Source organism: Ctenopharyngodon idella, chromosome 17 (genome assembly GCF_019924925.1).
Source record: "Ctenopharyngodon idella isolate HZGC_01 chromosome 17, HZGC01, whole genome shotgun sequence".
NCBI lineage: Eukaryota > Metazoa > Chordata > Actinopteri > Cypriniformes > Xenocyprididae > Ctenopharyngodon > Ctenopharyngodon idella.
The window spans coordinates 20,433,554-20,451,988 of NC_067236.1; the positions used below are offsets into that span (position 1 = coordinate 20,433,554).

At 30.1% G+C, this 18,435-nt stretch overlaps 1 protein-coding gene across 3 annotated transcripts in view; it reads left to right on the top strand.

Moving 5' to 3' along the window:
- LOC127498081 (1-phosphatidylinositol 4,5-bisphosphate phosphodiesterase beta-4) overlaps positions 1-18,435 on the top strand; it is a 59,594-nt gene that overhangs the window by 17,750 nt on the left and 23,409 nt on the right. For 2 of the 3 annotated variants that reach the window (XM_051867038.1, XM_051867036.1), the window contains exons 10-22: positions 457-514; positions 789-897; positions 3,049-3,259; positions 3,646-3,739; positions 3,912-3,991; positions 4,114-4,198; positions 6,784-6,874; positions 7,291-7,386; positions 8,035-8,132; positions 9,652-9,796; positions 12,615-12,699; positions 14,679-14,803; positions 18,020-18,071. In XM_051867038.1, coding sequence (XP_051722998.1) covers positions 457-514; positions 789-897; positions 3,049-3,259; positions 3,646-3,739; positions 3,912-3,991; positions 4,114-4,198; positions 6,784-6,874; positions 7,291-7,386; positions 8,035-8,132; positions 9,652-9,796; positions 12,615-12,699; positions 14,679-14,803; positions 18,020-18,071 — 1,329 coding nt within the window. The remainder of the gene's footprint in view (positions 1-456; positions 515-788; positions 898-3,048; positions 3,260-3,645; positions 3,740-3,911; positions 3,992-4,113; positions 4,199-6,783; positions 6,875-7,290; positions 7,387-8,034; positions 8,133-9,651; positions 9,797-12,614; positions 12,700-14,678; positions 14,804-18,019; positions 18,072-18,435) is intronic. The other variant, XM_051867037.1, reaches the window with a different exon arrangement.

Below are 18,435 nucleotides of genomic sequence, written 5' to 3' on the forward strand. Positions count from 1 at the left end.
GAGTTTAAATGACAGATGATATTAAGTTGATGTATTGATCAACATTATTATGTCAAAAGAACTTAAAAGGTTTCATTTAAACAATAAGTTAGAATTTTTAACTTGAAACCATACAAGTTGTGGTAACAGGTCCCCTGAATTACTTTTCAGAGTGAAGAAAGAGGTTTGCAAGCACATCCTGATCAAAATCTCTTCAATGACCTACAACAGTTTGCTGTCATGTTTGTTTTAGAGTTTTTCCCACGAGCTGCACAACACTAAACTAAACAGTGTTATATTTAAACATGCATTGCCTGAGGAGCTTGAATATTAAACCATTAATCTAACTAGACTGATTGAGAAACTTGTAGTAGAGTGAGCTGTGAAACATGAATCACTGATGAATCATTCACTGGAACAGCAGAAACATCAATCAAGAAGTTGAAAATTCTGTTTCCCCGTTGCTTTTCTTTTCAGCAAGGGAGACAAAAGCGACTATTTATGCGTCGACCGGTTAGTCCACTTTTTGAATGAAGTAAGCAATGTTTTCTTTTATTAACTTTTCATATCCTGCATGTGAGCGTCTGGCAGTCATTAGAGTTAATGCATCCTGAAGGAATATTAAACATTAGATCATATATGATTTTGATGATTTTGCTCTGTTATGAATCTTTTCTTCTTTGAAGTCTTTAGTCTTGTTTTTCTTCTTCAATGAAGCAGCTTATTCCTTTTGTTGAACTTTGTGCATGTGTATATTAGAGAAAGTTGGCCTAGTTAATGTAACTTGCAGGGTTTTTTCTCGTGGGTAGAATCAGAGAGATCCACGTCTGAATGAAATCCTGTTCCCGTTCTTCGACTGTAAATGCGCTTTCCAAATCATAGAGCGATATGAACCTGATGAGACTCTGAAGATGAAAGGTTTGTGGCACGTTATTGTGTTTATATCTGACTATATGTGACTGAGGTCTTTGTTTTGCAAGTTATATTATTATGTTGGCTTGACAAAGCTGATCTACTATTTAAACTTATTATTATTATTATTATTCTGAGCCAAAATTTGGACAGTATCTCCTTCTAGTGCTTTCAAGGTACAACCACCAAACTCGACTGAGACCTTCAGACTGTTCTGACTCGGGTCGCTTTATGTTTTCAAACTTACAATTTTCATTAAATAGACAATCAAAACTACGAAAAGTTATATAGACTTTCATTAAGGGGGTCAAGACTTTTGTATTATAAGACTTAGAGTATTAAAGCTATCACTAGCAAAGCTTAATGACTATCCTAGGACAACATTATAAAACGCGCTATCAGCATGCTAAAACATGTTAGTAACATGCTAATTCATGCCATCAACGTGCTAAACATACAAATTAATGTTAGCAAAGTGTTAAACATCCTAATTCATGCTAGCAAAGTGTTAAACATGCTAATTCATACTAGCAATGTGTTAAATAATGCTATCAATATGTTAAAACATGCTAGCAACATGCTAATTCGTGTTAGCAAAGCGTTAAATCATGTTAGCAAAGTGTTAAAACATAATTCATACTAGCAACGTGATAAGACATGCTAATTCATGCTAGCAAAGTGTTAAACATGTTAATTCATGCTATCAAATTGTTAAAACATGTTAATTCATTTTAGCAAAGTGTTAAATAATGTTAGCAATATACTAAAACATGCTAGCAACATGCTAATTCATGCTATCAAAGTGTTCAATCATGTAAGCAATGTGTGAAAACAATTCATGCTAGCAATGTGCTAAAAATGCTAGCAATGTGGTAAAACATGGTTACACTTTATTTTAAGGTGTATTTGTTACACTGTAATTATACATTTAAGTACTGAATAATATTAAGTAACTACATGTACTTACTATAGGGTGAGGATTAGGGTTTGATTTGGTTTAGGGTTAGTTGCATGTAATTATGCATAATTTATAGTTATTACTATAGTAACTACATGTAACATGTAACAATGACAGTGTAAAATAAAGTGTTACCAAACATGTTAGCAACATGCTAATTAATGTTAGCAATGTGCAAAAACATGTTAATTCATGCTAGCAAAGTGTTAAAACTTGCTAATTCATGTTAGCAACATATTAAAACATGTTAGCAAAATGCTAATTCATGTTAGCAAATCATGATGAATCATGCTAACAACATGCTAAAACATGTTAGCTATGTGTTAAAACTTGTTAATTCATGCCAGCAAAATGTTAATTCATGCTAACCAAGTGTTAAATAATGTTAGCAATGTTACTAAAACTTGCTAATTCATGCTAGCAATGTGCTAAAACATTTTAGTAACATGCTAATTCATGCAAACAACGTGTTAAATCATGTTAGCAACCTGCTAAATCAACATGTTAATTCATGTTAGCAATGTGTTAAAACATGCTAGCAAAATGTTAGGCATGTTAGTACATCATGCTAGTAACATGCTAAAAACATGTTAGCAATGTGTTAAATCATGTTAGCACAATGCTTAATCATATCACTAAAAATTTTTTTTAAAACTACAAGCTGTTGAACTTTCAGTCCTGGCTTTGTCAAGCCAACATCAAAGTTTGTCATGAAACTCTAGTTGTTATTTATTATATGGCTCTCTGGAATACTTGATTTTGATTGGTCAGTACTGGCATTGTGCAGTGAAATATATTTCAAAACATATTGTATAAATATATAATTGACAGTTGTTCTGAGCAAACAATTTTCTACACCCCAAAATAAAACAATTAGGCCTAATTGTATTTATTTAAGAAAAGTAGCCATTTAATAATATACAGTTTACTCTCATGTTGTCTAGATTTAATGCACAGTAAAAAATAATGCATTATTATGATTTAAATGCTTGTTTATGGTTTGTTCTCATTCTTCATGCCTTAAAGTCAAGTTCATTTCTTATTACAGTATGTAAATACAGTTTTGTAATCTTGCAGCGCCTCCTTGTGTCGAAGTACAGCAACTATTATTCATTTGCCCATATTCACTTAAGAACATCAAAGGACTGTCTCAAACATCTCATTTGTACACGCATGGATAAACGGATGGATTTGTGCAGGTCTGATGTCATGTGATGGATTCTGTCGGTATCTGATGTCGGATGAAAACGCTCCCGTGTTTCTGGACCGGTTGGAGGTTTATCAGGAGATGGATCATCCTCTGTCTCATTACTTCATCAACTCGTCTCACAACACCTACCTGACCGGCAGGCAGTTTGGAGGCAGATCCTCAGTGGAGATGTACAGACAGGTGCTGCTGACCGGCTGCAGGTACACGAAAATATCATCCTCATATCATTCAGATGACTGCAAAATCATCTGTGTATGTTGCATTTCCCATAACATTAAATTATTTATTTATTTGAATGGTTTTAGAGGGATAGTTCACCCAAAAATGAAATTTCTGTCATTAATTACTCACCCTCATGTTGTTTCAAACCCGTAAGACTTTCGTTCATCTTCAGAACACAAGTTAAGATATTTTTGATGAAATTCAAGAGTTTTTTTTTTTATCCCCCATAGAAAGCAATGCAATTACTGTCATTCAAGGTCCAGAAAAGTAGTAAAAACATGGTTAAAATAGTCAACGTGACTACAGTGGTTCAACCTTAAAGTTATGAAGTGATAAGAATACTTTTTGTAACACGTGTTGGCAGGTGTGTTGAGTTGGACTGCTGGGATGGAAAAGGTGAAGATCAGGAACCCATAATCACCCACGGCAAGGCCATGTGCACAGACGTCCTGTTCAAGGTGAACACGAACACAGTGTGCCTTCACAATCAAATCTCCAGTAAATGTTCCAGAAGAATCTTAAATGATATCCATTTCTCTAGTCTTAGTCTTTAGATAGTAAATCTATCTGTATGAATGCTTTATTTGTTTATATTTAGACTGAAAGACATTTACAGTATGTTATTTGCAGGACGTCATTCATGGAATTAAAGAAACGGCCTTCATGACATCTGAGTATCCTGTGATTCTGTCCTTCGAAAACCACTGCACGTACGTATGTGCTTTCTTCAATGAAACTATTTATCAAGGTCCTTATTAATATCTCACAAACTACCCTAGATAAATAAATGATTATAATAAAGAAATGCATAATAAATGCACCTTTCTCTCAGGAAACATCAGCAGTATAAACTAGCGCGCTACTGTGAGGACATCTTTGGAGATTTGCTCCTGAAACAGCCGTTAGATGATTTCCCAGTAAGTGTGTTTGTTTAACCCTCTGGTCCTCTTCGTTTAGGGGTCACACTTGGCTCCTTCAAGGTCAAAGTGACCGAAGCCTTGAAATGTGACTCTTTTTTTCAGGAAAACCAATGTAATATTTTTTGTTCAATAATATTTTTTGATTATTATTTAAAATTTTTAGGATATTTTATGATACTATGCAATATTTATAAAATTTTTATTAGCTATTTTTCCCCATTGAAAATAATACACAATTTTTTTCTAATATATTTTTTAAATGATTTTTCACTTAAAGCAGTATTCCATGTTAAAATAGAGACGAGGCATTTAAAATCCACTATTTTGAATGTAGATTAGCGCCATCTGGTGGGAGTAGAAAAAGAAAAATTCTGTAATGCTGTGTTGTAACCACTAGATGCATATGTACACTTGTGCTCAAAATTATTCATACACTTGGTAAATATGACCAAAGAAGGCTGTGAAAATAAATCTGCGTCGTTAATCCTGTTGATCTTTTATTTTAAAAATCTACAAAAATCCAACCTTTCATTGGAGAATAAGAATTTTAAATGGCGGAAAAAATCTTATTATGAAAGAAATGTTTTTTTCCAAAACACGTTGGCCACAATTATTGGCACCCTTTTATTCAATACTTTTTGCAACCTCCTTTTGCCAAGATAACAGCTCCGAGTCTTCTCCTATAATGCCTGATGAGTTTGGAGAACACCTGACAAGAGATCAGAGACCATTCCTTCATACAGAATCTCTCCAGATCCTTCAGATTCCCAGCTCCATGTTGGTGCTTCTTCTCTTCAGTTCACTCCACTCATTTTCTATAGGGTTCAGGTCAGGGGACTGGGATGGCCATGGCAGAAGCTTGGTTTTGTGTTCAATGACCCATTTTTGTTTTGATTTTTATGTTTGTTTTGGATCATTGTCCTGTTGGAAGCCCATTATATGGTTTGGTGCACACAGGGGTAAAAAGTGCCCCATGTGTACAATGAAATATACTGCTGGATCTTTAATGTTGTGGGCCTATTTTTCTGCCAGAGATCCTGGACATCTTGTTCAGATACATGGCATCATGGATTCTATCAAATACTAACCGATAAAAATCTAAACCTGACTGTCCCTGTTATAAGTCATATAATTGGCTATGGTTGGATCTTCCAACAGGACAATGATCCAAAACACACATCAAAATCAAAACAAAAATGTGTCACAGAGCACAAAGCCAAGCTTCTGCCATCCCAGTCCCCTGACCTGAACCCTAAAGAAAATGAGTGGAGTGAACTGAAGAGAAGAAGCACCAACATGGAGCTGGGAATCGGAAGGATCTGGAGAGATTCTGCATGAAGGAATGGTCTCTGATCTCTTGTCAGCTGTTCTCCAAACTCATCAGGCATTATAGGTGAAGACTCAGAGCTGTTATCTTGGCAAAAGGAGGTTGCAAAAAGTACTGAATAAAAGGGTGCCAATAATTGTGGCCAACGTGTTTTGGAAAAAAACATTTCTTTCATATTGTGATTTTCCCGCCATTTAAAATTCTTATTCTCCAATGAAAGGTTGGATTTTTGTAGATTTTTAATATAAAAGATCAAAAGGATTAACGATGCAGATTTATATTCTTATTCTTCTTTGGTCATATTTACCAAGGGTATGAATAATTTTGAGCACAACTGTAGCTTTATATAAAGTGGCTTATAAATTATCTAGTGTTTTTTAGACATAAATACTCATTTTTATTAAGTTGTGGATTTGGATTTATACTTAGACATTTTCAAAGACTAATTTTTGTCAAGGTTTAGTTTTTTTTGTTTTTGTTTTTTGTTTTTTTTTAAATATTGATTTGAAGTGTCAGTTTTTGCATTAATTTTATTACAGTCGAACCTGAACATAGAGGAAGACATTTTGTTACAGATAACATCAAAATTCAATAAAAATGCAAAAAAAAAAATTAACAGGTATGCTTTATCACAGCTAATAAATCTGATTTCAACCTCTAATTTGAGTCTTCTGGCTTAGTTTTACCATGTTGTTACAGCCACACCGGTTCATTTGTGTGTATAATAGTGTGTTGTGTGTGTTTCTGCGTGTGTGTAAGTGAGTGTGTGTTTGAGTGGTTGTGTCTGTTTTGTACTCTTGTGTAACCTCTTCCTTGCTGTTCATTTTTTTGCTGCTTTGTGGCAGAATTATTGACACATTTGCCAAAACTTGTTCTGTTTTATAGGCTTTTTTATATACTTTTTTTTCTGCACAGTGGCTGAATTGTAGTTTGTACCACCAAGAGATTCTCTTGAGTTTTCGTATTTCCCATTCATTCCTATGTCGGTCACTTTTGACCACAAATGAGCTAAACCTTTAACATATCTGAATCATGTCCATGATTTTTTTGTGTGTTCACATAGCCAATGCGACAAGTCACCAAATTTCATCCCATTCTGAAGCAGCAAAAAAATGTAAAAAACAATTTTTTCAGTCATTTTTGACCGAAGAGGACCATACGGTTGTGTTTTTAAATGCAATATTTTTTTTGTCTGTTTATTCAAGAGCCCATAACACAGTTACTTACTAATGTTTTTTCTTCTATTCTCTCTCAGATGGAGGCCGGATGTCCGCTGCCGTCTCCAAATGACCTCAGAGGAAAAATCCTCATCAAGAACAGAAGATTAAAACCTGAAGTTGAAAAAAGTAGTGAAATATCTACTACTTTCTACCAAATACCATAGTTACTACAGTAAAATCATAATATGTGTAATTAATATGGCAACTTCTTCAAAAACAGTTGTATTGTAGTAACTATATTTTTATATTTTCTGAAGAAAACTTAAGTGGTTTTTGCCCTTGCTAAAATCTCTGAAGTAACTGAAGTAAAGGTGCGTTCGCACCATGTTAGAATTACTTAATTTTGAGGGGAAAAAAAGCATTCACCTCCTCGTAGAACTCATTCATTTTCAGATTCAGATTCATTTTGGCCTTAATATTTTGGCAGAAACCATGGTAAATATTTGTATTTTTGTTTGGGTAAGAAGTAGTTATGTTGCCAGTATGTCAACAAACTTAGTTCTCAAGGTCAAGTTTTGTCAAACATGGTTTTAAATCCACAGAACAGCTGGAGCACTTCAGGAAGCACATGGAGGCTGGAGAGCCGAGCATCTCCACAAACTTGTCTGAAGATGAGAATGAGGAGGAGACGACCACCGGTGAGGAACAGGATCTATTATGACCCCTTTTTACAAGATGTCTTAAGTGTCTCCAGAATGTGTCTGTAAAGTTTCAGCTCAGAATACCCCACAGATCATTTATTATATCACGCCCAAAATTCCCTCTTCTTTTGGGTGTAAGCAAAAACACGCTGGTTTCGTGTGTGTATCTTTAAATGCAAATGAGCTGCAGCTCCCCGCCCCCTTTCCAGAACAGGGCGGAGCTTTAACAGCTCAAGAACACATTTTTGCATTCCATTGCGCTGCTTTTCCATTACTTTTTATGTAAACGTGCTAGATGGACATTGCGTTTGCGTTTTTGGACTTGGAAGTACTAAAATAACTAAAATGAACAGTATTAAAGTCGATATAAAAATTAAAGCTAATTCAAAATATCAATAAATACTATAAAAAATAACACGGTCTCAGACCCCTACAGTTTAACTGGAGGATTTTGTTCCTGAGCATTTGTACTGTATGCAAATGAGTTCCATTATGATTGGCTAACCTTCGCATAATAGCATAGAGAAATGCAGTTTTTTTTATGTCACCTTAAAGTACTCTTGTGTATTGTTTCTTGTCTGTATTTTGAAGTATTACATTAATTTCATGTTCAGTCTTTTGTAATAATTTTCTTTTCCTCATTAGCAGAGCTGTTAAACGAAGCTCATCCCGAGCGGATTCATGGATGTCTGATCACTGAGGAAGAGAATCGTGAGGAAGAGGTGCTGCTCACACCCAGAAAGGTTTTTACATCCTTCTTATAAAATGACCACTACAGGGATCATTCACAGAGAAATTAAATGTACTCACACTCGTGTCGTTCTGGTTTGCTGTCATTTGATTTGGTGGAGAAAAAAAAGGCTTTTTTTTTTTTTTTTTTAAAGAATCTTTTTTACATCTCTAAAGTGCATCTCTTTTACATACAACAACAGCTCATAATGACACACATACATAATAAAAGTATCTACTTATTTGCTTTTATGGCACTTTTCATCAGTGTTATTTTAGCATCATTGATTTACTATTATAGTGTTTTATTAGTTTTTTTAAATTAATATTTATTTAGTTTTTATTTTTATATTTTCTGTTTTCATTTTAATTTTAGTTTGTTTTAGTAATTTTTTGTCTTTTTTTGTCATTTTTGTGTTTTTGTCTTTTTTTATGTCCATGTTGTTTTTATTGACTTTTATTTTTAGTTTAGTACTTCAAGTTAATCTAAACAAAAATGAAAACTGAAATAAAATAGTTTAAAATTAAGTAAAATGACTAAGATTACAGAAATATAAAGAAAAGTAATAAAAATGACAAAAAAAATCGCATAACAAATTTACCAAAACTTAAAATTAAATTAATATATATAAACTAAAATGTAATGTAATATATACAATAAAATACAAAATTTTATATATATATATAGCATGCAAAAAGTATCAACTTGTTTTTTTATGGTGCTTGTTGTCAGTGTTATTTTTGCATCATTGATATACTATTATAGTTTTTATTAATATTCAATATTAATATTTTTCATTAATATTGAATTAGTTTTTATTTTTATATTTTCTGTTTTCATTTTAATTTTTTAGTAATTTTTTTATTTAAAGTTTTAGTAATTTTGTGTTTTTTAAATGTCTATTGTTTTTCGTAATTTTTATTTTATTTTTAGTTAGTACTTCAAGTTAAACTAAACAAAAATGAGAAACTAGCTGAAATAAAGTAACAAAAATGTTTTTTTATGGTTTAATTTTAGCTGTCATTATAAGGAAAAAATCTTTCTTTTCCACAGAAGAAATAAAGTGTGAGTAAACTATTGCTTTTAGCTTTTAAAGAAGTTATTATTTCTCTATGTTTCAAATGCACAATTAACAATTAACATTACTTCAAGGCTTCTGACAGGTTTTCTCTTCTTCAAAGAGCGTGTCATCCACAGGAAACGGAGACAACCGTCAGTTTTTGTAGTTCGGTGAGGAGTGTCGTGAATGTCACGGAGGTTCAGAACGAACACAGACTTCACTCCAAGCCTCTTATCATGATAATGTGCTGCAGAAGCTTTTATATTTCTGCCAGATTTACCCATTACTGTCTTTTTTTCTTCTGATGATGGGAATCTCGCAGACACTCACTGTCATCTACATGCATAAAGAAAAACGGCAAAGTTCAAAGTCTGTTGTGAGAACTGTAACTGTTAAACACTTCTGAGCTGGTGAGATTTGCATGGACAAACTAAAATGTTTTCTTATTTTGTTTGTTATTTTGTTTTTCCAGGCTAGCGAGACGAATGTAGCTGATGAACTAGCATTGATTCAGTCGTACACGTATGTGGCGGCCACGACTAACATCCACCCGTATCTGTCCAGTATTGTCAACTACGCCCAGGCGGTGAAGTTCATTGGCTTTGATGAAGCCGAGGGCAAGTACAGTTTGCACTTAAGACAATAGCCATGTTTCCATCCAAATTGTTTGCAAAACTGGAATATCGCATAAAACATTTGTGAATAAAGCAGCGTTTCCATCTCATGTTCAAGAGAGCAAAATTGTCACTTCCTGTGAAAATGCAAAAATGCAAAATATCATTAATGAAATCTAGGGTTGCAAAGAGGCAGAATGTTTCCAGAAACTATCCATGGGAACTAAACCCTTGGGAATTTTGGAAATATTCCAATTTAGAAACTTAACAGGAATTTATAAGAATTTATGGGAATTTATGGGAATTTACAGGAATTTATGAGAATTTATGGAAATATATGGGAATTAATTGGAAATTTTAGGAAATTTCTATAAATTTGATATAAATTTATATAAAATGTATCATATACAAACATATATGTAAACATTTTGTTTGGTCGTAATAACATGAAATAACACAGTTATTTCTTTTTTGCATCCAATTAATTCTAATTTAGTAAATATGTAAAATAAATATATATTTTTTATTGCAATTGTTATGCATGTGTTATTTATTTCAGTGTCACATGATCCTTCAGAAATCATTCTAATATGTTGATTTGATAATCAGTTATTATCGGTATTGGAAACAGATGCGCTGTTTAATTTTTTTGGAACCTGTGAAACTTTTTTCAGGATTCATTAATGAATAAAAAGTTAAAAAGAACAGCATTTATTCAAAATAGAAGTCTTTACTATTAATTTTTATCAATTTAACACATCTTTGTCGAATAAAAGTATTAATTTCTTTCAAATAAATTTTTTCTGTATTTTTGATCAAATGTGCAAAATTCGACTGAAATTGCAATAAATCTGGTTGTTTTAACCAAGATTATGCTGCAAGATGTATTTTCCAACTACATTTAAGTTCCCTCTTATAGGCTAACCTGCAATTTTGCAAATTCCGTTTATTTTCATTAATTCCCGTTAATTCCCATATATTCCACTCAATTCCCATGAAAAGTGTCCAGCCTTGAAAAATTTTCTGTAATTTTGCAATCCTAATGAAATGTAAGTTGCTGCAGTCGGGCTCTTTTTCCCTCCATCATAAATTAGTTTCGTCTCAAAGCGTCAGACGAAACACGATAAACGCTGTCATGTGATGTTGCTTTCGGATGCCGGTGTTTGGGAACACAATCGTGTGAGACGCTTCTGGAAGGAATTAAATCAAATCCTTCTGATGACAGATTTTGACTCCAGTTATCCAATCACAGCCTCTGCTGAGGCAAAGTCACATGAGGTTTTGAGGCATTTATTAGGTAAATGCGTTTCCATAAGTTGGGCTAACTCAAAAAATTAGAGGTAATCAGTTACATCAAATTTTTTGAATTATGTTCCCAATTTTAAGTAAGCAGAACTCTCAAGTTTTGAGTTTGTAGTACTAATGCATGTTAAAAAGATTTTTATTTTGTACTCATACATTTTTATTGTTCTTAACTTGAAATATTTGAGTACACTAATTTATACATTTAACTTAAAATTATCAGGTTATCTCAACGTAAGTATTTTGCTAGCTATAACAAACTAATTCAAAAAATGCCAACTTACTAATTTGCTAATATGTTAGTTAACAAAAGCATTTTAAATCTCCCTTACCATTAATCTTGCACAAAAACATTATATAACACTTAATTTTAGCATTTACTCTCCCTTTCGAGTGCCATGGGCAAAGCATGCTGGGAGATAGAAATCCCAGCCCAGTTTCAGTTAAACTTAAGTTTGTCTAAATTAAAAGAAATGAGTTCATAAAACTCAAAACAATGAAACAGTTCAGTTTACTTAAAATATATCAGTTCTGTGAACTCAAAAGAAAAAGAAAGTGCTAAATATTCATAACAGTTAATTTAACTGAACAAATTTTATTTAATTTAAGTTTGTCCTACTTAAACCAATTAAGTATTTTGAGCGTTAGGGTTTACAGTGTGCGCATGTCTTCTTATTGGATAAAACATGTATCTGCCTCAATTCAGTGCATATGTTTTTTATGCACATTTTTAGAATTTATGTGCATCTTGGCATTTCCATCCAGCTGTTTTTTTTTTTTTTATACAATATTCCAAACTTTGCATAAAAATATGTGGATGGAAACCTATTGATATTTAGAGCTGAAACATATTATACAAATGTGTTATTTTTTTGTATTATTTATGTACTATTATATTTTTATTAATATTTTAAGTTGGCTTTTCACTTTTCTGAAAAGGCTTTTTTTATATTTTCATTTTTCATTTGAATTTGTCATTTAATTTTTTTTTTTTTTTTAGTAATTATGTTATGTATTTTTTTTATATACAGTACCGGTCAAAAGTTTGGAAAGATTAACATTTTTTTTTAATGTTTTTGAGTCTCTTCTGCTCACCAAGGCTGCATTTATTTGATCAAAAACATAGTAAAAATTGTGAAATATTACTATAATTCAAAAGAATGGTTTTCTATGTGAATATATTGTAAAATGTAATTTATTCCTGTGATCAAAGCTGAATTTTCAGCATCATTATCAGTCTTCAGTGTCACATGATCCTTCAGATTATTAAGACAAATTCAAAAACATAAAAAAATTGTAATGTTTTCAAACTTTTGACAGGTACTGTATATTTGTAAATATTAACATTTAGGTTGTTTCAGACAACATTTAAAATTTTTATTTAGTTTAAGTTTTCCATCTGATGTTACTATTTTTCAGCTTTATTTCAAATATTGTTCTATTCATATTAAATTAATGTTTGTAATATTTTCAGTTTTAGCACTCGTTCGATCAGCTCATCTTGTCTGTATGTCCACAGAAAACAACATTCATCACAACATGTCTTCCTTCAACGAGTCTGTCGGTTTGGGATATTTAAGAACAAACGCCATTGAATTCGTGAAGTATCCTTTCTTTCCCAGGCTGAGGCGTGTCTCCTGCACTCGTATCTGATCTATAAAGCATCTACATGTCAGTTTTATGGCTCTCATTTAAAGCTGCAGAAAGTAATTGTTTTGTAACAGACACTTTATCTGCTTATCAGTCACTTGTGAATAATTTATTCTGCATTAAAGTGTCTCATATAAGGGTTAGAGTGAGGATTTAGCCAACTATATGACCGACCGCGCCATGTAAAATAATACGAGTTTTATCTCATGTGTTAAAAAACTAATTTGTTTGGATAGTGGATAAGTGGATAATGTTACTTGGTGCTGCTTTAACTTTAGTTTTCTTTCATGAGTTTTTTGCTGTTGAAGTTGTAGTGTACTTCTCTGTTTCCAGGGGGCGCTTGAGTGCAAAAAATAAGATGGATGGTTGGAAACAGTTACAGTTTTAATGACTTTTATTCACCTCTAGATTTTAGAGGTGAATAAAACGTAGAGTTGGTAATATAGTTTCATATTATTTATTAGTGAATTTAATTTTTATTTTAAATAATTATTTGTTTTATTACATTTCATTTCATTTTTATTTCATTCATTTATTAGCAACTTAATTATAAATGTCAAAATCAGGAAAATTGATTGGTCAGTGTGACAACTGTGTCTTTAAGTCTTTTGATTTTAGAGTAAAATATTTAAAATGCATGCTAATATCATAGTTTCAAAAAAAAGTTTTTGCTTGTGAATTTTAATTTAATTTTATTTATTAGCAAATTAAATCATTAAAATAAAATATCATAGTTTCTTTTTTTTATTTTTTGTGAATTAATTTTACATTTTCATTTTTTTTAATTAGTGAATTCATTTTTATTTATTACATTTATTTTATTACATTTAATTATTTTAGTCATTAGCAAATTAAATATCAGAAATTTAGGTGAATAAAATAGAGGTATTTTATATTGAATTTTTTTTATTATCTACTTTATTCGAAAATTAAATATTAAAATATATTATGTCTCTTTTTTAATTTAATTTTATTATTTTTTAATTTGTGAATTGATTTTCATTTGTTAATTTTATTTTATTACATTTTCATTGCATTTGTTTATTGATGAATTCATTTTTATTTATTGTATTTATTTTATTACATTTAATTATTTTAGTTGTTAGCTAATTAAATATTTTAGAGGTGAATAAAACATAGAGGTAATATTATAGTTTAATTTATTTTGTTGATGATTTTTTTTCGTGAATTATTACATTTAATTATTTTAGTTTTTGTCTCTTTTTATTTTTTTTTAGTTTTTATTTTGTTAAATTTATTTTATTAAATGGTCATTGTTTAATTTTTTATTAGTAAATTCATTTTTTTATTTATTACTTTTTTTTTATTACATTTAATTATTTTAGTTATTAGCAAATTAAATGTCACAAACTCTTCATACCTTTTATTCACCTCTAGATTTGAGCTCTTTTTAGAGTATTTTGTCAAAAAAGTGGCCCAAAAATTACATGGAAATTTTAAATTGTACTGAATCTCTCGGCATCATTAGAGAACATAAATCACATATAATCTGTTTTCTAATGCTGCAGATCTTTTATCATCATCTAAAATGATGAAGAAAAGAGAGGTTGGTGAAGAAACGGCTTTTTGATCTCAGTGTCTTTTAATCTGCTGGTGTTTTGGTGATTTTTAGCGGCTGTATGAAGTCAGACAGTGTGTGTGTGTGTGTGTGTGTGTGTGTGTGTGTGTGTGTGTGTGTCGGGTCCTTCTAACTAAGAGGAAATCTTCTGAAACACTCGAGAAGAAAAGCCTGACTGAAGGTCTAGAGGTTTATAATGAGAGATCCGTCATATCTCTGTTCTCATCCAAAAGAGCCTCTTTCAAAGAGCGTTTGTGCTGTGAAAACAGCAGACCTACACTGTGAGGATGAGTGTGCAAGAGCCAAAAATCCCTCAATCCTTTCCATTTTAGTTTCCTTGAACGAGATGCGCAGCTACAACAAGAGACAGATGAGTCGCATCTACCCCAAAGGAGGCCGAGTGGACTCCAGTAATTATATGCCACAGATCTTCTGGAACGCCGGCTGCCAGATGGTGTCTCTGAACTTCCAGACCCCAGGTAATGCAGACCACACACACACACACACACACACACACACACACATCCATCCATCTGCGCATCATTCACTTCAACTTTTGGAGCTTGTTACTGAACATTTTGGACTCAACATACATGTGTTTTTTTTGTTTGTTTGTTTTTTTAAAAAAAGGACAATAATACTTATTTATGTCTTTTGATTTTATAGTAAAATATCATTTTTATTTTTATTTAATATTTGTTAAATTTATTTTATTAAATGTTCGTAATTTCCCACCCATGTAATGTTTCTACATATATTTTAATTGACTTTTTTTGTAGCATAATTCTCATTACTGTAATGCAGTCATTTTTTATTAAATTTTTTTTATAAATCATAAATTAATGTCAGCACTACAAAAACTGCTGTGAATATTATTTTGTTATTATTATTATTATTATTAGTGAATTATCTATCACGTTTACTTTATTACATTTTCATTGTTTCATTTTAAAGTGAATTTATTTTTATTTATTACATTAATACATTTAATTATTTTGTTTATTAGCAAATTAAATGTCAGACATTTAATACCGATAATACTTATTTCTGTCTTTTGATTTTGGAGTAAAATATGAAATATTGAAAATAAAAGTCAAAATGTAAAAAAAAAATGCATGGTAGTATATTAGCAATAATTTTTATAATTATTTGTTTATAAATCATAGATTAATGTCAGCACTACACTTTTATTATATTTTAAAGAAATAAATATTTTAATAAATATTTTTAAATAAATAAATAAATTGGCCTAAATATATCCGTCACTCAGTATCGACTAAGCAGTTTGTCTAAAATGTCTAAATAAATATTTTTTTTTAAAAAAAATAAATAAATACATTTGATTGATTTTTAAATAGATTTTAAATAATTTTAATACGTTTTTCACAATTTTATTGTGTTATTATTAGTGAATTTATTTTGGATCTATCACATTTACTTTATTACATTTTCATTGTTAAATTTTTTAGTGAATTTATTTTTATTTATTACATTAATGCATTTAATTATTTCGTTTATTTGCATATTAAATGTCAGACATTTAATACTGATAATACTTATTTCTGTCTTTTGATTTTGCAGTAAAATTAAATTTTAAAAAATAAAGTCAAAAGTAAAAACAAATGTATGGTAATATATTAGCAATAATTTTTTATTTTATTTTTTTTATAAATCATAAATTATATAATAAATATATATAAATAATATAAATAATATATCATATTTTTGCATTAATGTGTGAAATTGGGAGAGGGTTTGTGGTCATAGAAAACACAGAAATATCTGAATTTTTTACATTGTGGTTATGATGAAAAAAATAATTAAAGTCTGCAACAAATATAAATATACACCTAAAAGTTTAGGATGATTAATGTTAACAAAAGAAGTCAGTACAGTAAAAACATAAATATTGTGAAATATTACAACACTTTAAAATAATGTGAATATATAGTAAACTGTAATTTTTTCCTGTGATCAAAGCTGAATTTTCAGCATCTTCAGTGTCACATGATCCTTCAGAAATCTTTCTGATATGATGATTTGATGCTCAAGAAACATTTCTGATTATGTTAAACAGTTGAAACAGATCTGATTCCTCCTGTTATTGTGATGAATAAGCCTGTGTGTGAATGTCAAATATTGAACAGGACTCCGTCTGTGTAGATGTGTGTGATGTGAACACATCTGTAGACTCTGTCAGTGTGTGTTCACCTGAAACGCTCGTCTTTGGTTTGTTCTGCTGCTGTCGGCTGCAGACGGTTTGATGTGTCAGTCATGATGTCAGACGGCGACACGCTTCTGTTTAAAGAGGAACAAATCAGAGCAGATTCCAGTCATGTGATGGCAAACTCACAAAAATATACTTCAGTAGTTATCAGCCCTTCCAAGTGCGCTTGCAGTGATTACCATGGTATTTACATAGTTCTTTACGGTATTACCATGTGCCAAAAATGTATGGTAATATCATCATACCATGGTAATATTATGATTTATAATTTGTGAATTTATTTTATTTTATTCAATTTATTTTATAACATTTTTAATGTTATATTTATTAGCAAATTATAAATAATGTCATTAAAATGAAAAATGTCAAATTTATGGAACTTCATTGTTCATTGTGGGAACCATAACTTCACAAAATGGATAATTATTTCTGTCTTTTGATTTTGTAGTAAAATATAACATTTTTAAAACATAATAAAAGTAAAAAAAAAAAAATGCATGGTAATATATTAGTATCATTTTTTTTTACTTTATTTTGTTATTAATATTAGTGAAATAATTTTTCCTTTAGCACATTTACTTTACATTATCAAAATATGAAATATTTAAAAAATAACAAAAGTAAAAAAAAAAAATGCATGGTAATATATTAGTTTAATTTTCATAGTTTAATTTTTTGTGAATTTATTTTTTAATTTCATTTATATAAAATTATTTTATTTATTAGCAAATTAAATGTCAGATATTTAATACTTATTTGTCTTGATTTTTTTTTTTCAAATAAAATTTGATTTTAAAAAATAATAATAAAGTAAAAAATGCATAATAGTTTCATTTTTAATTTAATTTTGTTATTATTTTTTTATTAGTGCTTTTTTATTAGATTTACTTTATTACATTTTCACCATTTCTTTTTTTTTTGTGATAAAAATAACTGATAATATTTTTTATGTCTTGATTTTGGAGTAAAATATATAAAAAAGTAAAATGCATGATAATATATGGTTTAATTTTTTTATTTTATTTTGTTATTATTTTTATTAGCGAATTTATTTTTATTACATTTCCATTGATACATTTTTCTTAGTGATTTTTATTTATAATACTGATAATAATATTTTTGTCTTGATTTGGAAGTAAAATATGAAATTTGAAAATAATATATAAAAAAGTAAAATGCATGATAATTTATTAGTTTAATTTTTTTATTTGATTTTAATTTTTTTATTTTTTATTTATTACATTAATATTTATTTATTACATTAATACATTTATTACATTAATATGTATTTATTACATTAATACATTTAATTATCTTATTTATTAGCAAATGAAATGTCAGACATGTAATACTGAACCCAGAGTATCAAATGAACTGTTTGTAATCTAGTGTCTTTACACTGATAGTTTTAGTCGTGTATATTTGTTTTGAAGCTGTGCTCATGTTCAGTTTGTTTGTTGTTTTGTAGATTTGGCGATGCAGCTCAATCAGGGGAAGTTTGAATATAACGGCTCGTGTGGGTGAGTTTAAATCATCTACTGAGTATTATACACTTAATTACACTAATTACACTAAATAACTCAATTAGAGGTTTTTACCTGGAAGTTTCTTGTTTGAAGCTTTAGTGTCTGTTTTGGGAAAAAAGTTTTACATCAAATTAAAAGTAGGGTATGTTTGACACGCTTCCGTTCATTATTACTGAAGTTTTTTGACAGCTATTGCACTAATGAACCATCATCGGCTCACAAATAAAGTAGTTACTCTGACTCAATTATCACTAGAGCATCTTTATGTGTTTCACTTACAGAGAAAAAATCCAACTCTTCAAATAGACCTTATTCATCATTGATCTGAAGAGTTCATTGCATCAGAACATCTTCTAAA